This window comes from Ostrinia nubilalis, chromosome 25 (genome assembly GCF_963855985.1).
Source record: "Ostrinia nubilalis chromosome 25, ilOstNubi1.1, whole genome shotgun sequence".
In the NCBI taxonomy this organism is placed as follows: Eukaryota; Metazoa; Arthropoda; class Insecta; order Lepidoptera; family Crambidae; genus Ostrinia; species Ostrinia nubilalis.
The window spans coordinates 6,072,411-6,099,382 of NC_087112.1; the positions used below are offsets into that span (position 1 = coordinate 6,072,411).

Here is a 26,972-nt window from a genome sequence, read left to right on the forward strand (position 1 = left end):
TATCAGGTTCAGGTTGAACGCTTGTTAAAACAGGCGGACGTTTTAAAACATCGAAGAGTGCTTAATAAAAGAAACAAAATTTTCGATTCCAACCGAAAAATACTAACTTTAAAAACTACAAAAAACGTAAACGTCTTTAAAGACATCAATATTCGCATCCGTAGTCTAAAATAGCATGAACCTGGGTTATGGAGGGCGTTCCTCCCGCACCAAACATCGACCTCGGCAGTTGCTACCCACGGTGACCTGATTCCTGATACTCAGACCTGTGACGTATTTAGCACAGTTACTTTTATCACCGGTTACCGCGAGGTGCGCAGCGATCAAAATATCGCGTTGCTTGCGACACCCGACGCGCGGGAAATTTTGCAACGATGCAAAGGTGCGAATTAAAGGTAACCAGACTCAGCTGCTGATAAAAGATTGCTCTTAAAGGGCAGATTAATAGATTCTACTTACTTCTGTTATCTCAAAATTATGTATAGACGGCAAACATATTCAAATTTTGCGTCAAATCATCAGTGCCTGAGCAAAACGGGTTTTCGTGATGAACAAACCATCAGGGATTCGAACTTTCTTAATTCAAATAATAGATCTTGTTTGTTTTAAGTAAATCCGAAGTTAGAACAGGATTCATTGTTTTAATTATATTCCAACATAAGCTTAGTTATAAACGAGAAATAATTTGGATAACAGTTAACTTCGTAATAATGCGAACATTCGTCAAATATTTAACCACACAGCGTCTTCTGAAAGAAATATTTTAAATAAATAAAAGAAGAGAAACGAATAAACAAAATGAAATGTTAATAAATACATTACAGAGCTCATGTCTGCTGAATGGTTTGCGTAAGACGGCAAAATTGATATAAGGCGTCGAGACCCGAGACCGTATGACCTAATTCATCCCAGACAGTCTCCCCATGACAAACATCTTGATAACTATGTCGCCTCTTAATATTGAACTTGCCAGTCTTCTAGTAATTGTCTATTCTAAGAATTTCTACAAAATGTAATACATTAAATTAAATTCCGCAAATTCGATTCAGAATTTGCCATCAAAGAAAATATCTGATTCTGAGAATTTGGTTGAAAATTGCTATTCCCAAAGGTTATTAAGGATCTTTTCCAAGGAATACACAAACAGACCCAGGCTTGATAGTCTATTAGACTTTTTGAGATCAAAAGTTTTATTTTGGATTTTAATTTGACGCTTAAAAATCGCGAAATAACGTGACGTAGGTTCAATTTAGCCTATTCAAATAATTGCTTACTGAAATAAATTAAAATTGTTTGAAGTCAGTTTTAATTTAAGCTGACCTTTACAAAGTATGTAAGTCTGTGTTTAAAAAGTTATATCAAATGACAATATACCGAATTGATAAACAGTTATAACATAATTATTAAGGATTCAAACATGCAAAATCGTGAAGATGCCATCAGCAATTCGTCGTAAAAGTCACAGAGAACATAATAAATAAATACTAATAAAATAAAAAAGATTTTCTAAAAACCTCGTCGCCAATTAAATTCTAGAATGCTAATCGTTTTATCGGTATTTGGTAAGAATCGAGTTCTCGCTTAGGTCAATCAAGTTCATCCCGATAAATAATTAGTAGTAAATAGAATAATGATTAGTTCCAACTTCGGTTAATATTGATTTTGGTTTAGGATTTACATTTCGCAGAAAATCGTCTGCAATTTAAAGCAGTTGCAGTCGTGTCTCGATGGGATCGCGAATAATCGTGATTAAACATCGATGTGAATATCGATTACATGTACTTAATTAATTTATTGCGATTGGAAATGTGATCAGACAAACTACACAACGTAAATTTGTTTTGACTCGTTAGACTTCATCATTAATATCTTTAACTTGGTCTGGATGATTACTCCCATATAGCTTCGAATATCTACATAAAAATAAACATCTAAAAAATACCATAATAGACATCTATTAATAAGAACGACTTAAATGATGATTAAGGGTTCATTAGTGAGAAGCCATAAGTGCCATATTGCATGAGAACTTCACTAGAAAGCTTACACTCGGTCTTAATAATCATAATTAATGTTTGAAGGAGTCATAGACAAATTAGTTAATAGAAACCGTGTTGATTTCACTTACAAGTTCTCTGTAATATACAGGGTGGAAACGTTAAGTGATCTCACTCGATTATTTCTAAACTATACAAGATATCGAAAAACTGATTACTGATTCTGAAAGTGCTTCACAAGCTCTTTCAAATGGTACCAATAATAGGTTACAGAATAAACTGTATCTATCCGAAAATTCAATGTTTCCAGCTTCCATACATTTAGTAAAACCACATAATTTTAAAAACTATACAAGATATTAAAAAACTGGTTACTGATCCTGAAAGTGCTTCACGAGCTCTATCCAATGGTACCAATAATAGGTTACAAAATAAACTGGATCCATTCGGAAATTCAATGTTTCCAGCTTCCATACATTTAGTACAGCCACAGTCATGGCACTCATGTCTTGTTAATATTATAGCAAGTAAAGCCTGAAACCAATGTTTTCCAAGAATAATTTTAAATAGAGTTCATTTTAAGTGTTTATTATTTAATAAAAAAAATTAATACCTTCCATTATTGTTTGGCTGGCATACATTTAGTATGAAGGCTGAAAACATATAATTTTCGGATAGATCCAGTTAATTCTGTAACTTAATATTGGTACTGTTGGATAGAGCTTGTGAAGCACTTTCAGGATTAGTAGTAACCAGTTTTTCGATATCTTGTATAGTTTAGAAATAATCGAATGAGATCACTTATCGTGTCCACCCTGTATACGTCTAACGTAGGTCAAATTTTAAGTTCCTTGTCGTTTTCTGGAAAACTTACCTGTTTTTTTTTAATTTAAAACACGGGTCTTGCTTGTATCATTTAATTAGAGTGTTGAGAAGATATCGTCACTTAAAAATACACCTTATAGACCCACATTAGACGCTACTTTACGATAGAATAAACAAGATTTTTTCTTCAGACAAAGTACGACGTCTATCATGTTGATTTGTCTATGGCAAGGATTCTACACACGCACTCATTCCATGTGTCTGCTCAATATTAGATGAGCGGCTAATCACAATACATTATGTTTTATTTACAGCAAGTACATACTTCCTTGTTTGACCGCGATGTGGATACATGACACTTCATTAAAATAACTAACAATGTAGGTAATATTATCATTACTAATGTATACAAACGGGCATAGCTTTTGTCTGACTCTATAGCATTTTACTATAAATACTTTGATTTATGAGTAATCCGGTCAAACGTCTACTGTTGGAATAATGTCATTACAACAACATGGTGTTTTTAATCAACCAACCAGTGAACCTTATGCATTCTTGGAGAACAATGTTTTAGAGATAGATGCCCTTAATTTTACGAACCGTCCATACAATACCAACTTGACTACAGTCTGTATGTAGTCAAGATCTACAGCTAGCTCCCATCAAACCAGTTAGAAATTCCAGGCAACATGTTAAATACAATGTAGAAGAGTATACAAATTGCTTTTAAACGGTATAGAAATTAGAAGAAATTATTTACTACGCTGTAGATGCGGTAATGTTAATAGTCCCGATCATTCTTCAGTCGTTTTTCACTATTTTATAGCTGACTGCGTTCGTCTCTATATTTTTCTACACATGTGTCTGTCAGTCAACATAATAATATATTCATAACATTATTATCTCTTTTGGAATTCGAAGAAGCAACCACATTTGGTGGTTCGCCATGTAGCGGTCAAATCAAGTATACTATTCCAAACTCAAGAATTTGCTCGACCGTTTTGTGAAATAAGACACCACGAAGAAAGAAGTAATGGAGAAGGAAATAAAAAGGTTAATATACATATTCAAACACATAATTAAAAAATCATCGAACATCCCATAAACTATACATTGCTACCGGTCGAACTGTTAATAACGTGAAAATTTTAAGCAACACTTTCTCCAGCTGACCTGCGATATCTTTAAAACCGGTATCGTAAAGCTTTGTGGATTCCTGTTTGACTACTGAATAATATAACGGTATGCCAACTAACTTGAAGCCGAAGTTAACTCTTAATACTGAATACCCATGGCAATAGCAAGTTAAAATAGCATTAAATATAGTTTCATAAGCTGATATTTTTTGTCTGTCATTATTGTTTCACTATATGTTTTCCTACTCTTCCCACGGGTGTCGTAAGAGGCGACTTAGGGACTACACATCAAACAGAGAACGGGCAGCAGCGCTCTCTGACAAACATCAATATTTTAAACTGCGATCTCCAACCCGCCTGCCAAGCGTGGGGATTATGGCAAAACCCTCCACTATATTGGAGGAGGCTCATAGTCCAGTAGTGGACTGTAAAGGGCTGATGATGATGATATGTTTTCCAAATAAAAATTATGCTCTTGTTTTTACAAATATACGCCTGGTTTATAAGTGTTTATTTTTCTTTTGTTTTAGGAAACATTTTAAAGTGCTTACCTTTATGAACTTAGTTTTCTGCAGTGTCTTCTACTCTTTTTGCTTTTCTTCTAATAACCTTCATGTAGCTCTCAAGCGGAATATTTAAAGAACTCCAAAAGGAACTATGAATATTCATATTCATAAGAAACTAGCTGACCCGGCGAACTTTGTTCCGCCTTAATGGCAATAAATAAGCAGACTTTTTTTTTAAATTTCGAACGGGATAAATAGTATCCTATGTCCTTCTCCTGGCTCTAAACTACCTCCCTGACAATTTTCAGCTAAATCGGTTCAGCCGTTCTTTAGTTATAAGTGGAGTAACTAACACGACTTTCTTTTATATTGTATATAGATAATGCGCTTCGCAAAGAAACTTTTATCTAATATGTTCACCTGTGCAAGTTTTATTTACGACGAAACATCTTTCTTAAAGTACTGTATTATTTACCTTACATTAGAACTTAGATCTAAGGTATCTCTAAAAAGCGTTTGTTTTGACCACGTAACAAAAGAATAACATTTTTCATTATATTTTTAAAGTTCAGTAAATAAATTACAACATAATCATTTGTTATGAAAGTCCCAGGTTAATATTGTAGTCTGAACTTCTTTTGTTTTTAATAGGTTATTGTTAAATACAATATTACGAAAACTGAAGGGCGAATGCAATTGCTGCCACTTGTGGACTGACATTTACGATGTATGTGTCACCGTAATATTGTGAATTCCGTCAGATTATAATCTGACGTAGTTGGATTACAATCTAACCTAACCTAACCCACTGTTAGTTTACAATCTCACGCGTTATATTGTAAACTGACGGAGTTTACAATTTCGCGTTGACATATGCATTTTGCCGTCGATAACATCTGAGTTTACAATAAACTATTTGTTTAATAGCACAACAGTGAGGAACTTTAACATAGTATAATCAGTTGCAACATGTACCACATAGATGGCTTTAGAACTATGATATCATAAGTTACATGTAATCTAACTGTAAATCTCCATAAAAATATGCGAAAATTTTCATTACGGAAAGAAAAACTTTTTTTTTTTTTTAATGGCAACCAAACCTCTCTGGGAGGTTTATTTCTGCCAATGTCGAGTGAAAATTGACATAGTTAACAATAGAACGTAGGTGTTTCAGTTCTATTGATTTTTCATGGATTCCGTGGAGTTAAGTATGCCCGTAAGCAGGTTTCAAGACGCCACCGCACCGGGTCCAAAGCGGGTTGTTCATACGACAACCCACTCGACACTCGATGCGCGCTTAAATTCGAAGTATTTCAATGTTTTTTATAATTTATCACTTCACTGCACTTTAGAACACCAAATAACACCAAAGTACACTAAAGTCCATTAAATAATAAATTGAAACCATTAAAACAGATCGACCATGCTTCCCGTTCAACTACCCTCCACGGAATCCAAAGAAAAACTTAAGCGGGTGTTATAGGTGATTGAAATTAGTCATCTAACAGACAGAAACTAGAGTTAGGAAAATATTTTTATAAGGACCATGACTAACCGAAAATTTTTAAAATTGGCTAAGGGCGCCTTGATTTTTTATCACTAACTTTTTCACAACTAAACCATTGACTGCAAGAATGTCAAAGCGTTTTTCTGTCAGTAAAGTAGCCCTTCAATTAAGTGACTATACAACTGGGGCCAGTTGAACCATCGCAGATAATTGCCGTTTCACGTCAAAGCCTTGGCTTAAAAGAACATTGAGAGTGCTTGTGACAGGTTTTTCAACTTTAAACACCGGCCATCATAACCAAACTACAAGACAAAAGAGAAAAGTACAATTAAAATCGTTTTTATGTACAGTCAGTTTAAAGATCTCCTGTGTCAGCTTCTTTATTAAAATCTTAATACATCATGTTTTGTTTATGGTCGACTTTTTATTATCATTCGTATAAGAAGGAACGTAAATATTCGTACACACGCAACTAATAGTAGTATGCAGATGACTTACTATCTTACTTTTACTATGTGCATACTGGACAATGTCCTTTTAGAAACGTTCTCTCTGTAATTAATTTTCTAGTTAGGAACACGTCTCGCAAATTGCCGGGGACATCGTACGGGAGCCGGGAATGAAGAACAATTAGACAGGCCACATTCGAACAGTTCCATTTGCAGTAATTATACCAGGAATGCAGAGTCGGTTACGTTTAAATGTAAAATGAAGACCTATTTCACTTGAAGAGATGATTTTTATTCAAACTTTTTTAGTGACAAACGGTAATTTAATTTATTGAAATGAAACATTGAAAATAGTTGAACGGGCTCTTTGGTTTACAAATCCCTATCTCATCAATATTTAAAACTTTAAACGCAAGTTCAGAGTGACCGTTCACAAAATAACACCCACACTTCATCCGAAGGACGGCAGCCGGTTAAAAATGGAAAAACTGTCTGCTACAAGAAATAAAACCTTAAAAGGCGTGTAGCCTTTCTACAGGCCCAGTGGGGAATATCCCAAGGTTCGTGCGACCTGCTTCGGTTTATTTATAAGCTACCTGGAGCAGGTGGGTTAGTCCCGGCTATTCGCAGGTTGGGAACACGTGTTATTGCCGCAGCTCTGGAGCAAAACATTTCGTTCTCTTGTTGGAGTTTTTTTATTCAGGTTAAGTTCGGATGCAGGTTACTGTTTGTTAGAATGACAGATGACGGTCGGATATGATGGAAATGTGCGTTTTGTCAGAAGTACATAATAATATTTGTGACTACATGCACTGCGAGTGAATTTACATTGAGTAGTCTCTATCAGATTTAATTATTTGTAGGCACTTAAAAGTAATCAATGAAATACGCCCGAAGCAATAAAATCTTTATCACGAAACTCGTACCATCTACTCCATCTGTATGTAGTAGGTGTGTGATTCGCATACATATTATACAAATTAACAGTGTCTGCATGAAACGTACATAAGAAATCTTAAATGTTCGCAATAAGACACGTCACCTTACGCCAGCGAAACTACTAAGAGTTTCTAACGAAACATTAGCAAGGATCTTGTGCGGTTGCGTGACACTAACCGCACGATTGCGGCGAAATGGCATAGCATCAGAAATAGCTGGCTGGGATTGGCGGATTCGCTCACCGCTGGCATAACACAACAATCAGTTTACCGAGGTCTATTCTATAAAATTCTGAGATAAATCCATTGGTTTACCAAGCTGGAACAATACAGGAGAAAATTTTCATTTCTAACAGACTAGAAATGAGACACCAAATATTTCACTACTTCAGCGGTTATGATTATGCCCTTCACTGATTGGGTTTCATTGGAAGTCAATCTGTAGATTCTGGCTACACATGAGTTGCAGTGGTGGAAAAAAGTTGGGATTAGTCACCGGTTACGAGTGTTAACGATTTTGATATCGGATATATCATTCTCGCTAATCAGACTGATAATGCACTAGCCGAAAATACTCGTAATAATCAGTTCGCTTTATAGGTCCAATAGTGCCCCAATCATCAATTAGGTACCTACTAAGTAAAAAACCTTTTTTGAGATCTCACAGTTGATAAGGCTACATTTCCTGGCAAAATCGACCCTATTATTACTACTAAATAAGGCGCTGTAATATTACCTTGATAAGCCGTCGTCCGTGCAACATGACATAGTAATGAATTAAGAATATAAAAACAAATAGAACGTGTATTTTCTCCGCCGGTGTCCGAAGCAGATCGTGTAACGTTTTGTGATTAATTAGTCAATATTTCATACTAGCTTATCGATCACACTTTCTGATCTCTAATGCTTAATTTAGCACTTCCCACAGTGTTTTGTTTAATTCACAAGAATAATTGGACAGGCTTCACTTGGTAATCGGCTGGTGGAAAATTTGCGTTCACATGCATACTATCAAGTTCGGTTTAAAAACGTTTCTTATTGTTATCATTTGGGTTTTTGGGTTATGAGAACTAGTGGCCGTGTCGATGTTAAGCCTTATTAGTCTCCTTTTGTTTGTAATTCGCCTCTCTTCGGTGACTCACTTACGGAGTCAATTTGAATTCGACGCCCGTAATACACGTTTCTTATCCAAACATTAGTTGTCATTACGTTTCCTTGTTTAATGTACGATTGCATTACCATTCAGTCAATGATCTTTTTTTTGTGTTTAAAACGTTTCTTTGACTCGGTTTCTTTACATAATTTATTTACGATAAAAACATCTAATGGTCGTGTATTTCTATGAAATAATTGAATATGAATTTCATTAATAAAACTAAAATGCAAGGTACGGATTGAAATACGTTTCACGCGTAAAATTAATAGAATCATCTACTGTACTAGTTATTATTTATAATAATAATATTGTATAGAAAAAGACAGTTAATAAAAATACACTCCGCAGGGCACTGGTTTCACCCACACTGCTGGTCTTTCAGCCCCGATTGAACAACGTCAGTTTTTGTTTTGATGAATTGATGAGTTAACCGCAATAGGCATTTGATTTTCACCAAAGCTATGTTTTTCCTGCCTGTTAGTGTAATACCACAGAATACATAATAGTACGACCAATGTGCCTACTTCTACTGGTGACTGCGATTACGTTTTTAGGTATTGTTTTGAAACAATGATAGAAAATATCTTCGGCAAACGGCATCATGTCCCGTTAGCGCATGCGCACCCGTCTCTGGTGAAGCGTAGCTTATCTGTGGGCATCTCGCATGATCTGGGGCTCAGCTGTATAAATACGGCTCAACACGAACGTGGCACATATGGTTAGCACGCAAGCACCTGGTTACATTGTCAGGCTTTTATTATATTTATATACTTATGTTTTAAAATTAAATAAGTCCTTCCTTGTTTTGTGAAAGAAGCCGCAAAACTTTGGTGTCAGACTTCGTGAGCCGATATTAGGCATGTATGACAACGGCTCAATCATATTTACTTTCTTCGGACAAGTTAAGCCTACATAAATATCAAGATATAAATAAATATTGTGCATATTCAAGTTAATTAACTGTTTGTGTCTCATCTGGCAATGAATTTGTCATTCGAATCTAGAGAGTCCACTGGTGAAAAAAACAAACAACGTTTTTGTCTTCAATCAATCCATTTAATGTCTCTTTGAATCACAGTAGGTATGTACCACAGTGGAACACGATATCATGGAAAAAAGTAGCAAAATATTTTGACGTACATTTCAAAACTACGTCAACAGCGATATATCGAACATGTAGTTTGACACGCTCGACGTAGACCTGACGCATTCGAATATTTATTTAGGTGTCAACCTGAAATTGGTTAACCACGAAATATGTATTACACTGTTGAAATTGATTACAGTGAGTTGAACGCCCGCTGTTCTAGGTAACAATGGTTGTCGAAGAAAACACAAACGCCATAGGTTATGTGTGATTACCAATTTTATAAATAGCCTCCACAAAGGAGTTATACATTCAGTCAATGTCCGACACGTACATTATACGACCTATTGTCCTTCCTGTGTTCAGAAATTATCACTTTGAATTTTTGATGAAACTAGTGGATAACTCGTCTTCATTTCTAAATGGTTTTGGGATCATTAGATGTGCGTGAATCAACACATATTTGAATTAATTTGATGCTTTAATTTGCGATAGTTTTATTATGATAGAAAGCGGAATAACAACTTTAGGATAAATTAGAATGGGTGATATGGCAAAAAAGATTTTTCGCTACAAAGTGGTCAATTTCACGGAATTATCTTATCAACTTTTCCTGTCCGAAAGGATTCGGTATTCGTTCACCACAACAAAGTTGCTGTAATTATTAATTGCGATTGCAGCCAATTAATTGAAGGATGTGGGCAATTTGAACCGTGGAAATTGCTACTTCGCCTCGGTGATTGAAGCCCTCGGTAAAATGACGATATTAATAGCCGTTGATTAATGACGGATTTTATCTTTCTGCTGTCGGTTGTTTTATTAGGCTTTTGCTCTTAATCAGCCCCTGTTATGACGCTACACTTATTCTGTAGTCAATTTTTGACTTTATAACATGATTCTGAGCTTCCAGTTTACAGGATAACACTGTTTACACTAACACCATTGAGAGTAAGAAATAGAAACGTCAAACGTTAAAATTTATATTAACTTATTTCTGACAGACAACGTTACTAGGAATGTGTGTAATGTGAAACCTTGAGTAGATAATTCGATGATAGTCACGATATCAAATGCACACATGCATCGCAGTTACACAGTAACTAATGACACGTTCGGAATCATATTTCGCCTGCATTAAACATGTTTGTTACGCAAATAAGAGATATACAGTAATGACGCGCCGTTACGTACTCTGTCGATGGATGTTATCTCCAAACCCGAGTCGCTCACCCGAAACTGTCTATTTTAAAACTCCCACATTGTGGCTGGCCATGTGATGCGCGTTATTTACGTCACGACATGCCGTATTCCCCAAAACACAGCCAATGTCATTGAAAACTCACAAACAGAGATTTGAGGTTACAAAAACGGGCCTTCGCCGGTGAGCGGATCAGTCTTGACCCACAAGTCTCCAACAATGAGCGGTGCAAAATTAATTCGCTGTAAAACGGTAATTTGCCCGAATTCTTCGCCAAAGCTTCAATGCCAGTTTTCAAGATTCGATATGTTTGCACTGCGATAACTGCCAGCCCGATCGATTTCTTATCTCGCCTGTTGGTCAAGGATTGGTTAAGGGCAGCAAAAATATACACATTTAGGTAAATATTAGTGCTGGCAATCTCGACAAATTAATTATACATAACCTTCAACTTCACTGAAGGATTTCGAAACAAAATGCCTGAATTGAAATCGTATAATATTATTTGGATACAATTCAATTAGGTAGGTAGGTACTTACTCTACTATTTCTGTAATACAAGTTTATTTGATCCAACATCGTCTGGAGAGCAGCTCGATGAAATGTTAGTTTTGAATGGAAATAAAAATTCTATCGATCGTCATCTTCGGTCGCTTCAAGTTCTTTCTAATCTAGCGGGAAAAAGATTAAAAATAAATGATCAATTAAAAAACAAAAATTTTCGACCATAGTTTTAATGTTGAAAAATAAAAGGAGTATTTTATGCCAGATACAATTTCAAATTTGGAATGTCTATTCGGGCGTAAACGAGTCGAGGGGATTTCGGTTAGGGTGGCCGGGACAGGTAAGGCGCAGGGCGGGTGTGGCCAGCTGATCGGGGTTCGGGACCACGCACACAGCTGTGCCTGTTTACGAAAAATTACACCGCTATTGATTTTTATCCGGACAGAGCGAACTATCTAAACAGGTGTCAACTGTCAGTTATTCTGATTGTTTTCTAATTGAAGATCACTCACCAAAACATGCAAAGGGATCAAGTTCAAACAGCCTAGTTTGACATAGATAAAGTATGCGGGAGGAATGTGCATAACACGTTCAGAAATGCGATAATACTGACCTTGATTCCGGAGCGTCCCTGTTGCTTCAGCAACACGTTCTCCGGCTTCATATCGCAGTGGATGATCCGGTTCTTGTTCAGCGCGTGCAGGCACTGCAGCAAGCTGTGCGAGAACTTGCGCACAAGCTGCAACGAGAACCCTTGGAACTTGTTCTTCTTTATCAACTCGTACAAGTTTATAGAGAGCAACTCGAACGTGATGCAAGTGTGGTTCCTGAACGTGAACGAGTCGAACATGTGGATGACGTTCATCGTGTTGTCCTTGTCTTGCTCGCGGAGGTGCTCCAGGATGCGGATCTCCTCCTGCGCCTGGCGGTGGAACCGCTTCTCGTTCCGCACCATCTTCAGCGCGACGTTCTCTCTCTTCTTGTGGTCGTACGCCTTGACGACCTGCCCGAAGCTACCTTTGCCGATAACTTTGAGCACCTCGTATCTGTACGCTATGTGGTCGTGCGGTATGTGTATGTAGGAGCCCTGCTCGTTGTCGTACTCGCAATTGTTCGGGAACCCGACGAGCCCGGGCCGTTTCTTGGCGTTCGCGCCTATGAAGTACACTTGGGGGTAGTCGAAGATCTCGCGGTGTTCGTAAGGGGTGAGTTTGTTCATGTAGAGCTTCATGACCTGTTCGGGGCTGGCGGCCGCGGCCGGGGGGCGCTTGTCCGGGGGCTGCGCCGCGGCCGGCGGGGGCGCGGGCGGGCCGGGCTCCAGCGGCGGCAGCGCCCCGTCTCTGAGCAACGCGCGCCCGAACGCGTGCGCGCTCCCCAAAGGCATGTCGCCAGTCATGGCCGAACGGCCGCCGCCAGCTCCGCGCACTTCGCTCGCCGTGGCCGAACCGACACAAGCTCCTTCGCACACACCACTGCACCTCACTGCACTTGCACTCGATGAAGGCGCCACCCTGGCACACTACACATTTCACATCGACCGGGAGGAGCGAGACCCACGCTTCCACTTATGCGGGCACATTCCGTCTCGGAGATACGATGGAGCGCGACCGCGATGATACCGTGCGACGCGAACGTGAAACGCAAACAAAGACCCCCTTCTTTGCTGGCCGACCGGACGACAGAACCAGAGAGAAAATAGAAACGGTCGACAAAGTCATTGAACCGTTCATCCGCGCGGAGCGCACGAGTGCGAGTGAGAAAGAACTACTTTTTGTAGTAGGGCGGGGCTGTACTAGATGGCGTTAGCGAACAGTTGATAGGAGTTCATTATTAGAGACCCAAACGTTCTGAAATTGTTAACCCAAACAATTTAAATCTGAAAAAATTTTGTTTTACATGAGATGAGAAAGATGATTCAATATTTATGAATGAAACTTTTTTAAATATGCATTTGAACTGTACCTGTACCAAGCAATAGCTTTAATTATATTTTAATCACTAACTCAATGATTATTTTATAAATGGATACAAACAAAACTACAAGTTTTTACTAAAAAACCACTTTAATAAGTTAACTGTAACTTATCAAAACTTGTTATAAATATTTTTATTTGTAAAAAGGAAAAATAAATAGCTTACCTGACTTATTTCTTATTCCTTTTAATGTTATTTTATGTACTTATTTCAGACAGAATATTATTAAAGTATCAAAGAGCCTTCGCAGCTTCCATTGCTGATTAGAAGTATGTAATATTAAATTAAACAATGAACTTCAAAATTATTTTTTATGTAAAAGTATAATTTTGGGTCCGATTAAAATAATTTTTTTCATCTATTTCGTTTGTTTTGATTAGAAGTATGTAATATTAAATTAAACAATGAACTTCAAAATTATTTTTATGTAAAAGTATAATTTTGGGTCCGATTAAAATAATTTTTTTCATATATTTCGTTTGTTTTCGACACGCACTTGACTGGTTCCCAAAACCAATTTTAGTTTGGGTCTCACAAAATACTTCTGTTGTCTATGGCTACAGATTTGCAGACAGTCGCGCCATCTGTCGAAAAACTTTACAAGTTTTGCGTTCATCGTCCATCCCACACGTCTTTTTCTATTCCGTTGTTTTCTGTCATTTTATTACATTCGTAATCTTGGGATTAAATAATTCTGTGGTGTAAAAGTTTCGTAAAACATGCATGAAAAGACTGTTGTGTAATAAATAAACGTCCTTACTAAACTAAGAATACCGTGCTGATAAGTGAATGTAAGTAAGTTCTTTTTTTATTTCGTTTGTTGCGATTTCTTTTTTTCCATCAATTTATTTTTAAATGTGCATTTAATTTTAGTGTTACTGTGGTGTAAGTGGCCAGTATCTTGGCGTAAATATAGCTTCACATTGATTCCATTCCTCGAGTGCGGCCTGTCAATTGAAGAGTTCGAGATTGGAATCGGAATGAATATTCAGTCGCGAAGTACATTCTATTGTTTCTGTTTAAATGTACGTTGTTATTAATTTCATTATCATGAATACGTGATTATATGTAGTACAATGGCATGTACGTCACGATGTAGCAATACATGAGCCGCCAAGGCGGTGTTGAGGGCACTTATGGACTGGTTATTGTAATGTTTGAACACCTACTTCCTTGTTCATTGGCTTACCAAGGCCTGCTTGTGTGAGATTTGCGTGATCTTGGCGGTTTGCCAGTGCAATTGCACTTCGACTGGCAAAGGGAATAAGTGACTTTTCATCCTTTGTTTATTTTTTTCTTGTGTGAGTCACCGGGGTATCAAACACTGGAGCTTTAACACTGCTCTGAGACACCTCTTAAGGATAATCTTTAACCTTTGTGTAGTAAATAATAGTAAATACACATCTGTATTTATTTTGAAAATGAACTTTTTATTTATTTACCAATGCCTATGAATTCGCTTAGCAGACCAAAGTTTTACTAAATAATCCTGTTGACACTTTCATATACTTAGTACCTGGTTCCACTGTAAAAACAGAGGTGAAATTCTTTTTATCTTATTATAAATCTAAACTGTTATCAATCCAAATTGGCTTAGATTTAAAACTGTCTCTTTATACACAACACAAACTTAAAAATTTTAGATTATTGTTATCTACTATATTTAAAAAAAACTTGTGTTGGATTTAAATGGGCATGGTTTTGTCATTATTTATTTTCCTTAAATTACTAATAATTATTATTGTTCCAAATTTAAATAATACGACAAACAAAATAATCAGCTGAGTCAATGCTATTTATTTTGTTATTGGTATATTAATTGTAATGTTCCTATTAAATAATAATATGTTTATTCTAAAGCTTCTAACAACTTGTGGTTTTTGCGATTAGTTTGACTAATAATAAAATTAGAATTTTTCAAAAGGAAATTTTAGTATTGTCATCCATAATCCTAAGCATATAAATCTCATTACCATATGATACTTTGAACCTTGAATAGTTATTAGTTACTTTAATATTATTGCCTGTCATAGAAGTCCGTCTGTGTGGATATTTGCATCATTAAATTTAAAGCAATTTTTCAATTTATAGAGAAAACAAAATTAAATGTTCACTTTTGATAATTAGTATTAACGAACAAGAAGCATAAAGATATTATTTTTATTAGTAAACAGGTGATATAATAATTTATTATATTAATCTCTTGTTATTATTATAGTTTAGCTCCTGATTTTCATATTTTATCATTGCAAAGCAAATATATTCCATATTTTTGTACAATTTCACATTGCCTTTAATAATGGCATCACAGATTAAATAATTCAGAAGGTAGGTACAATGTAATCCATTCCTATACAGGACAATAACATATTCTACCTAAATTCCTTTTTATAGCAGGCCAATGAACAACCTTTTTATATCATCATAATATTAAATCTATGCTGTCTATTTCAAATAGTCATTATATTTCAAAGCATAAGCTGTTATTTTTACAAATAGTTATAATAATTATCTTTCAAAGAAAATAGTTTAGAATAGAAACTACCTGGATCATGCACACATAAAAAAAAAACATAATATTTATCATCATTATCTTTGATATCTGGTGCCTTTCACGGAATCGCCGATACGGTCAGTTGGTTAAATATCATTGGAAACACTCGATTAGATAATTTTACACTGGTGTCATTACATTTTTCTTGTAACTTAACTTAATGGTGTCAGTTGTCGTTTCCCAATATTTTATTTATTTTTTAATGCATATAAGGGTACTTAATTACGTAATTAATACATAAGGCGAACTTAATGCTATTGGGCATTCTCTGCCAGATAACCTTTGGGCTAAACGGAAAAAATCTTTTAGCAGTTGGCATTTTAGTGTTTCTAACTGACATTTAAATCTAATTTGCACTAAAATAAGTCTTTAGTTTTATAACTATCAAGTTCAAATTGCTCATCTAAAGTGCGTTTCTAAATTCCGCCTGCAAGTGACAAAGCTACGTTTCTCTCCCTTCGAATGCATCATACCCACGGCCACATACCTACATTATTTCTTAGTCATAACGTGTGTTGCGTTCAATTTAGCATTTTGATAATATTATCACGTACAATTGCTTAAACATACTTAGCGTTGTTTTATATAGCCGTCGACACGATTATTTCAACAAAACTGTGACGTAGATAATGCTAATCAATGGCCAGACGGGCTCATTTAGGTCAATGGGGCAGGCTACTAAGTTATGGGACCTATTACTCCTATTCCCACCTGATAGGCGTCTAGAAACTTCGTTAAAGCTAGAAAATGGCCAATATCGACGATACCTCATGGATTTCGATGTTAGGTGTACAAAAACACCCGTATTCACAAAACAAACGATCCTTGCTTAAGTGAACGGGAAATCGAACGCACAGCGTTGAACAGAGCTCTGTGATTGGTTCGTGTGTCATTCTGTGCGTCGACCGACGCGCACTGTGAGACCTCTTAGTAATGTTTGTCAATACGGGCGTAAGAATCTTCTTATGGTTGAAGAACCATAGTAAGTTATTTGACTCATAGAATCGCTTTGTAGAAGGAAGTTAGCTTAAATTATATCGTGCGTACGATAATTAGGTATAATAATAAGTATTATAATAATAATTTGTTATAACTTCTGTATTGTATATCCTCCTATGGATATATCGTCCAGTCATCATTATGGTTAGACGTTCTCTTGTGTACTTAATTTGTCTTAATATTTGGTGTTGTACACTGTTGCTATGCTCACCGTGACTAACTACAGCGTTTGATAGAGATCTTAAATGAATGAGATTTTTTTCGTTGCATTTTACATTTACATTTTCCTGTTAAGTTTTTATGTTAGGTTCAAAAGTCAGATAATATTTACATACCTACTACTGAGACTGCTGTACTGCAGTTTGTTTAATCTATGTAGTTTTTAAAAGTGTCAACTGTGGTTGTGGTTTATTTACTGCCATAAAATCTGCACTATAAATGTGATTCCGTCTCCCACGACGCGCGTCCTCCTTACTACATTGTTACCATAAATAGATAGCTATCATTCAATATTCATTGAAGTATCAGCGGCAGAATCAGAAAACGCCCACGGTCTTACAAAAGTGAAAGTCGGAGTCAAAAGGGCGGGCAAACGACTAGTCTGGCTTAGTTTTGTGTCCTACATTCAGGATTTCTTATACCTAATCATAGACAATACATTTAAGATGAGAACTTTGGCGGGCTGACTCAACTATAGATCACGATCGTTCGAAGTTCAAACGCGTGTCATCAACATTATTTTAATATTTTACTCTGTGGGCCGTAATATCAGACCCTGGCCAGAAACAAAATAAAAAAAAGTATTATTAGATGCTTGCAAGTAACTTACCTTTAAATTACCGATAAGTTAAAACTCGACTGCTATTTGACGGATAATTCTTTTTATTAACCTTCCTGTGTCCTGTTTATCTAACCAATTTAATACGAGTACTTTGAAATCAATCCGCATCATATCGTTTTTAACGTAAATATTGTCAAACTCTAAACAACTAATTTTAGGTGTGACGACAGAAATTAAATTAATTTAGAGGGTGACCTGGTGATTAACATTCTGAATTTCTGAATTAGAGAAATCATCCTAAATTATTCCGTACCTAACTTACACCTACGTAAAATGATTTATGGACTTTTAGACTTTGATCCAAACGTTTTTGTGGTTTAATGAAATATTTTATTTGAGTATGTTGAATATTAAAGCGAGGTATAGAAAGGTATAGGATAGGATAGGTAGCGTAAAGTACCTGAACGTGGGACTGGTCGTTGAGAAAATTCGTGGGTGGTTTTTGTCCAGCAGATTTCGGCATCTGAAACGAACAAATCTTTATTAAGCAATATGGAAATCGGATGTATCGCGCAAAACGCTTCCAGCTGGATTTCCTGCACTAAAATGTTGTTAAATGAACTCAACGCGTAAACAGATTTATTTATGTTTTGCAGATTAGTCTGGCTAAAAGAGTTAGCCAGCAAATCCGTTAACGCAATTGTGCTGCGACACAATTAATCGTATCAGAGGATTGCTCAAGCGAACACCTGGGGTTTCACGTGCTAGATAACCGCTGTGGCAGCCATTTGTAGGCTCACGATCCGTCTGGATTTGTATTTTGTACGGACTTTTCCTATTGACTTTGTACGGCTTTTTAACTTTCCCAGACGGTGAAAAAACTTGCATAAGCAATCAAGTAGGTAAAACTTGAATGCTGTTTTTCGACTTGTAATAATAGAAGGTAAAATTTTCCGGCAAGGCTTCAGATTCCTATAATAAGATAACCTTAATTATGTTCCTTGCTATTATTAGTACGATTTATTTTGTCTAGGATGAGACACAGGATTAAGAGACTTTATGAGACATCAAACGGCAACCGTAACAGTAGATATTGTAAATGTCTGTAACAAAAGATTAACCAATTAATTAAATACAAGATCACTACTGCTAACTGTAGTATTTACGACTACTCGAGTATTTACGACTGGTTTGTGAAAGGCTTAACTAACACCAGGATTTAGTCCCTTGCAATACTAATAATAATGTAGCCATACATCTAGAACTTGGGTATTTATTTATTAAAACGTAAAGCACACAGCAGCAACGCTTGAATAAGGGGCATCGCATAAATTCTTTACCTTATTCAGACAACCACCTATTTAATAATATCTTTTTTGCCTTTTATAAACATAAATCCTACTGTAGTGTATAAAAGCATTATAAAATACTAGCTAAATACTACTAAATGCTGACTTAACACCTTATGTACACATGTTTGAACAAATAAATGTATCTTTATCTTTAGCTTTCCGCCCGCGGCTCGCCCGCGTGTAATTTTATTTGTCACAGAAAAACTTTCTCGCGCGCGTCCCTGTTTCAAAAACCGGGATAAAAACTATCCTGTCCTTTCCCGGGACTCAAACTATCTCTATGCCAAATTTCATCAAAATCGGTTCAGTGGTTTAGGCGTGAAAGCGAGACAGACAGAGTTACTTTCGCATTTATAATATTAGTATAGATTGCCACAACAATCTAGATAACCATAGCATAGTTAGTGCTTACGTCCGCCATAGTCTGACACTAATTATACTTTTCCTGCGCATCTGGTTCCGGGATCACGATCATTGTTGCGCGCGCGCAGAATGACACTCATTTTGGACTTTCATTTTGGTTTTAGGTCACTGAATCAAGCTAATTGTGCGCCCAATTAATAGTTTTTCTAGTCTAGTAAATTGGTCAAATTGTTTTGTATCTAGATTAGAGAGGTTTACTAGGTGCTTTTTAGTTAACATTTCAAGCAATTCGATGATTTTTTTTTATTAATAACTGGGAAGCTTTTGATACAAAGTAGTAATCAGGCTGAAGGAGGAAGCGAACTTCACCCGGAATTCTCAACTATAGAGGAACTCGCTATCTTACCTCCCTTTCTGTAACTGCCGTAATGTATATCAAATGCGAAACGTATTTAAATAGATATTGATTGCTGGTGTAAAGCATCAATTAAAACCAGATAAAAGTAGATCCTTTCGTCCCAAAAAAGCACCAGTCAAATAACTCCAGTCACCCTTAAAGTCGACTTACAAAATAAACCCTTTTTCTAGACTTTATCAAATGATACGCAAAACTTTCTAGGTAAACTCTAACACAATTCCCTACAATAAAAGGCGAGGTATTCAGACCAAGTAATACGCTTTAGGGAGGGCCGCCTCAAAGGGCTAAACAGATTGTTGTGCCTAACAAGCCGTGAATATTTGATCTGCGGGTAGGCTAGGGCTGACAAAAATAGGATTTAGCTTGGTAGATAATTGGCGACGAAAATAAAAAAAAAACTTTAAAAAAGAATATACCGTTAATATGATATACAGTCGTGGTCAACTAATTAGGGACGTTATATGACTAAAACACAAGACCGTCTCTCCAGTCCGAAAAAAAAATCTTCACGAGGCTTTGTAGCTTGTGCCTATTAATAACAAGTAATTTGGCTAGTATTCTAAATATTTAAAGGCCAGAAAAGAAACTAGCTAGTTGCGATCAATATTTTTAAAATAAATAAATCATTGCCACCTACACATTTATTGACCTAGGGATGGACAACTAATTAGGGACACGTAACACTTTCACTGTAAATGTAAATAAATTGGAAATTATTTAAGTGTTTATTACATAAAAAGTTTTCATTAATAAATATAGAATACAAAACAAAATCATCAAACGTATTTCTATAACCAATATGGTTGGTTTTGTTGGTTATAACCATTTGACATCGGCGCGGCATGGATGCAATCAAATCATTACAGGTTTTTAGAGAAATATTATTCCAAACACCATTAAATGCCACGAAATGCTGATTTTTAGTGCCAGTACGTTGAGCTGCAACTTTTTCCTTCGTTTCATACCATAAGCTCTATAGTGCTTAAGTCTGAGTTGTTTTCGGGCCAATCTAGTACCGTCACTGACTGTCGCGCTAGAAACGATTAAACAGAGTACGCGGTATGTTTTGGGTCGTTATCGTGTTGAAATGTTCATGAGACTGGTAACACTTCTTCAGCATACGATAGCATCGTTTTCTCCAATATTTATTTGTATTGGAATTGCTCAAGTTTAACTTCAGTTCTTTTTATAGGTTACACACTCTATGTCCAGAAAAACAGCCCCAGATTTTTATATTGCCGCCTGTATGTTTCACCTGCTTCTGGTATCATTTCGGACTTTACAGGTCGTCGCACGTATTGTCTGTCATCGGATGAAATAAGATTTATCTTGATCTCATCAGAAAACAGCACATTTATCCATTGAGCAAAAGCCTAATGTCCATACTTTCTTGCAAACGCCAATCTTGCTTCTTTGTGTTCCATCTTCAGTAGTGGAACTTTTCGAGGAACTCTTCCTACAAGCTTTGCCTCCACCAGTCGCCTTCTGACGGTCCTCGCAAATACTCCAGCAGTCGGTTCTGGTCCAAAAATCTCGCTCTTGATCAGAACGGAACCCTTAAAGGGGTCTCTCTTTGCGAGAGTGACCATTCTGCGATCATCTTGTGGGGTTGTTTTTATTGGCCTCTTCCTTCTAGGCATACTTTCTGTGGTTTCATGATTTTGAAATAAGCCACTGCATCGTAGATTCATGTTTTTGGAACATTTCAGATGATCTGCAATTTACCGGTATGGCCATCCACACTGATAAAGATTAATTATAACTTAGCGCATTGTTGCTTTTCTTTCAGCCCATTACCTTTAATAATTTGATGAGTTTTTAACTCGCAAGATAAGAATATCGCTTTTCAAATTGACGCCGAAATTACAAATGAACAGAATAAAAGTTATTACTTTTTATTTTTTTTAATTTAGAAGGAAAAACTTGAGCGTCCCTAATTAGATGGCCAGACCGTCCGTACCATAATTACCGATTCATGTGATTTGATTAAGATTTTTTATTAAGTTAGTAAGTTTTTTTGTTGTTATTGTATTCTGTTAAATAGAGTACTTGATAGTCAATATGTTTACAAAGTAACAGCCAGTAATATTTAATGAAGCTTACAATAATAGGATAATGAACACTTAGTATTGCTTAGTATTCTATCTGTCCCTAATTAGTTGACCACGACTGTATACCTTTGCCTACCTAGCTCATGTTCATCATTTTAGCCACAGGACGTCCACTGCTGAACATAGGCCTCTCCCAATGATTTCCACAACGCCCGCTGGGTAGCGGGCAGCGGCCTATCTATTTATTATTTAATTACTGTACTTGTTCTCTTTTAAAGTACGTTTCAGCAGTTTTGTACGTTTGGCAGCCCTAAAAGTTGACTGGCCAACCTCATTACGTTTTCAGACTGTTCTGACCTCTACGCCCTTGGTAATAAGCACCCTTAGTGTCTCTGAGGGAGCGTGTGACTGCTCTAGTTGGACAACACAGGCTATTTATACGAGTTAGTTCATATATTATCGATTTTGTTTTGAAGGATACTTTCCATGGTAGATAATAAGGAATATTATATTTTATTGTGACTATATTTACCTAGAATACTTAATGAAAAGATATATTATGTATTAACTTAAACACCTCTATCTATTCAATTTATCCATATCCAGAAGGTTATTGTAACAGCCATTTGTTTATCAGTTCATTAAAACTATAATAATTTATTAAAAAGCGATAAGCAAACTAAAAACTTGTTACTACGTTAATGCAGATATAAATATTGCTATTTATGTAACAGAATGACTAATGAGCATGCAGTATAGTTACGAATGATATTATTTTTGAATGTTTTAAGGATAACCCAGTCAGGGAAAATCCTTAAACATTGTTTGTTCACCGTTTAATCCTTTGTGATGAAGATAAAATGTAAGGAACCGCCATACCACCACGGTGCCAGCCAATAATTTAGCCAATCACAAGCTAATGCTTGAGTTTAAAATTTAAATCAAGTTTTGAGCTTCGTGTCTTAATACAAGCCTTAGTTATTGACTGAATTCGTGTTTTTTAGACCTGGTTTCCACTAAAACGGAGAGGAGATGTGTTGAAATAACAGTGGAGGCCCTCCACTAAGGTTTAATGGTCTATTTACTTTGATCACCCAGGTGATCAAAGTGGACTTCTTATCCATGGACACCAAATTGTCGCTTGGAGTCCACTTTGGGTGATCAAATTCCAGGTGATCAAAGTGGATAGACCTATTCTCAAACACCATCTTCTCTGGAGGGAGTGGTAGTATGGAAATAACGAACTCTGATTGGTTATTTAAAGACATATCCTCTCCTCTCCGTGTCTCCGCTTTGGTCAATACCGGGCCTTAGAGCACAGTGACACCACTGCTTTGATAAAACTATAGTTTTTCTATTTACAGCTTTATGACCGTCATATTCGGCGGAGTGTGCATTAGCGAACGTGACGCGAGCGTACACTGTGTAGACAAGCCATTCGGGCCCACTTTACGGCCTTGTTGCAATGTTCGGCACGTGGCTAACGAAAGTTACCTATAGTTCGGCACGTCCAAGCTGAACACAGTGGCCTTGCGCGCTTTGTAATAGAGGCGATTTTGCGAAAAACATGTATAGGCTGATGTGCTGTTGACTACATTTGGTGGGTTTCCTTCCATTAAATTCGTTGAAATAACTAACGAGTTCCGGAGGTAGTTAGGTGTGTTTTTGAACTGGGAATGCAGAAAAGTTGTAAGACTGTTTTGTTGCACGTTTTGTTGAATTGTTATGTACCTACTGTTGTACAACAGAAATGGTTTGCATTTTTAACAAAACTGTTAATATCTCTCCACTCTCTGTGACTCACTCTTAAGAGTGAGTGAGAGTGACATTAATGTCACGTCGAACTTTTTTCAGTCAGTTATCCCTTCTTTATTTATAGTAAAAATTTCCGTGTTCAGCTTTTGTCGTTTCCTTCCAAACTATAATAACGTAGTACCTACCTACCAAAGTGATTGACTTAAACCTTGAATACGACAGTCTACAAATCGATCCCACCCCTCTTTTATTCCAAGAATCAAGTATTTTCACTCATGAAGCGAAAGTTTGATCATGTACGGTTACCATATATTTGGATCTATCGAGACTGGTTAAATTTAGAATTTGTCTTGACCGTTCAAGATTTCGTTGTGGAAATCCTTGGGGAAGGCGTTTGTTCAGCAGTGGACGTCACTAGGCTGAAACAAACGTTCAAGATTTATGAAATGAAATGAAATTATAGGCCAAGCTACATTTACATTTATTACAAATAGATTTATTTATAAAGAAAAAAGCTGAATAAATTGATTATGGAATAGTTTATTTCAATTACTGAATTATTTTTGCCTGGACTTCTAAAATGTCCCGAATTTTGCCCTCTCTGCCAATTTCAAGATGGTTACTCTAATCACGGGTGGAGTAGACACTTATGTAATGTATTACCAGCCGTCATTTCGGCCATAACAGCGTCTGGATCATTATAGGTCGTGAACTTGTCTAGCTATCGGGCTGCATGTTCCGCCCTGTTCTTAAGAACCCTTAGTACATAAAGATAACGTTAGTCTGCCTTCAATAAGTTTCCTTGCCAGATTTTCAGCACCAAATATCACTTATTTTGCTCCGACATTTCCAAATTATTCTCTTGATAGCAAATCCGTTACAAATGAAGAGTTTCTATCTTTATTATTATGTGATTCATTATGTCACCCAAAGTAGGCATTTCCCTGGATTTTCGTGAGCATACCTAATTCCTGTGGTTTGTTTGTATCTTGTTATGTCATTATCATCATAATTCCAGCCATAGGCCACTGCTGAAAATAGGGCTCCCCCAATGATTTCCATATTGAGCAGTTGGTAGTGGCTTGCATCCAGGCGTCTTCCTGCTACCTTTATGAAGTCGTCGGTTGTTATGTAATCTTTGCGAATCAAAGCCAACATACTTATAAATCGTTTTGACTCTCAGCTGGCATGACCAAAGCCAAATTCCCCAATTTACGTCAAGTTACAGAACCCATTTGGGCTCCGCAGCACACGACGTGTATACTAAAAGCATTACTAGGCGCTGTGCCCATAATGCCTAAAGTTTGGAGGGTAATTAGGCAGCCTACAGAGTTAGGGCAATTTCATAGACCTAGCATCAAGCTAAAGACTGTGGAATCTTATGTAGTTTGTAATAGATGTTGTTTTGCAACGAAAATGTGAAGTTTGATGTCGGTTCACATGGCCAAGAAAGTGTGCTTCTTTAGGCCTCAGCCTCGAACTTAGCGGGCAGCGGGGCGGGAGCGGCGGCGGCGCTGGAGCGGGGCGGGCAACGCAGACCCGTTCTCGAAACAAGCGGGCAGCTCGCGCGGCGCTTTAGCGGCGAAGTGTTGTGTTCGGGGTTGTGTTGTCGAGATATTTGTTTTTATTCGCAAACGAAATGTCTGAACAACGGCGACAATTTTATTATGATTCAAATTTATTCCTAACGCTCGATTTATTGTGGGCAAAAGAAGGAGCGCGCTGCCCGCTCGTTGCCCGCTCCCTCGCCGCTGCCCGCTCGTTGCCCGCTCCGGCGCCGCTGCCGCGCCGCTGTTTTCGAGAACCGGTCTATTTGATTTTACGCATAAGATCCTGCCGCTCCCGCGCCGCCGCCGCCGCCGCCCCGCTGCCCGCTAAGTTCGAGGCTGAGGCCTTAAGGAACCTTAGACAGGATTTATGTACATTTTATTGTCCATTTATTCAACATCTTTCGCATTTGTGCTCAAAGTGATTGTGGTCGTGATTTCAATAGCGAATCTTCCTTTCGTATCTTCCACTTTGTAACTTCACTTCAACTGCTATTATGTGGTTCAACTTCATGTTTTCATCGTCAAAAACCTTAAGAAACCAATTAATAATCTTAAATTATTTAGTTTGATAATAATCTAAACTCGAAGTCAAACTGTTGCGGCTTGCGTTTCCTTGCCAGAACTCACCCTAATGAAAAATGATCCCCGCTTCTTGGAAAATGGGGGGTGAAATTTCCATTTACATAGTCCTGAGAGGGGGGCGTGATGTTTGCAGCAATGGAATGACGTACGGTGGCTAATTAGTGTGTTATACAGAATTTTACTTAATCTAAAATTGATTAGTGAAATCGATTGTTGATGGGCAGTATTTTTGTGCATACTATTCAAAATGTATATTGATTTAATTACAGTTTTACCCGAATGGTCCTATAAATAGAACAAGCTTGCCTTATAGCTTTAAAACATTAGGGTTGAATAGGGGTTGTATTTATACATGCAGGCAGGGAATTCCTGGCTTTCACCCTTTAGCTAAGATGCGATGGTATGTGAATATGTCAACCATTTGCGTTGTTTAGCGAAGCAGACGTAATGTAATGCTTTCTGTAAAGGAGACACATATTAGCCTGGTAGGTCGAGTCATATGCCCCGACATTGTCACATTTTGTTAACGTTAAAGTGAGCACTGTTGTCGCACTGGAGTACAGAGTACCTACATTTTGGGGTCACATCAAAATACATTTGTGTGTGTGTGTGACAGTGACTGTGTGACCTTTTTCATCGATGAAGTATGCTGAAGCTTTTTTCAACTTCCCTTTTTTCGCATATTAATCCATATTAGGTCAGGTTTTTATCAAATCAGTTGCATAGAAGGTTGAATGAAAATGATGATAGCTAGCTCTAAGTAATAACTACTATTTATAATATGTATACTTTAAGTAGTGAATATGACATACATTCTTACAGTGCTTCTAAAAGTAAGTCACCAATAAATCTGTCGCTGTAATTGTGCTAGAAGACGATTCATTGCGCCGAAGAAAGTTTTATACAATCTAACATTGTAGGAATTTAATAACGTGAATTACGATGAAAATGAAAGAAAAAGTGTGTTGACTTGTTTTTTTTTTCAATTTAAGTCTTTTAAAAAGCGTAATTGGTTTTATTGTGCGAAATAATATACGGACAAAAACTAAGCCTTGAAAGAATTCGTAGGTAACATTTCACTTATTTTTTGTTGTGGATTTCCATTTCAATTGAAGTGCTCGGATTACAGAGGTGAGCATGAAGGCCGTGATAATTATGTATGGTCATTATACATAGTCATTTGTGTTTGATTAGTATAATAACCCGGTCACGTTATGGGGCCGCCATAGAGGTACTTTCGCTGCTATTACGAACCATACTTATTGACAGAGGTATGCGAATGAT

General features: G+C 36.8%; 2 protein-coding genes across 4 annotated transcripts in view; one reads left to right on the forward strand and one right to left on the reverse strand.

Moving 5' to 3' along the window:
* LOC135084178 (dual specificity tyrosine-phosphorylation-regulated kinase 2) overlaps nucleotides 1-13,136 on the reverse strand; it is a 208,166-nt gene extending 195,030 nt beyond the window's left edge. Inside the window, exon 1 of the mRNA XM_063978916.1 lies at nucleotides 11,923-13,136. Coding sequence (XP_063834986.1) covers nucleotides 11,923-12,705 — 783 coding nt within the window. The 5' untranslated portion in view covers nucleotides 12,706-13,136. The remainder of the gene's footprint in view (nucleotides 1-11,922) is intronic.
* Nucleotides 13,137-13,870: 734 nt separating this feature from the next.
* LOC135084177 (transmembrane and coiled-coil domains protein 2) overlaps nucleotides 13,871-26,972 on the forward strand; it is a 66,724-nt gene continuing 53,622 nt past the window's right edge. Inside the window, exon 1 of one of the 3 annotated variants that reach the window (XM_063978915.1) lies at nucleotides 13,871-14,074. The gene's annotated coding sequence lies outside the window, so the exon portion shown is untranslated. Of the gene's footprint in view, nucleotides 14,079-26,972 lie in introns of all 3 variants that reach the window. The other 2 variants (XM_063978913.1, XM_063978914.1) reach the window with 2 other exon arrangements.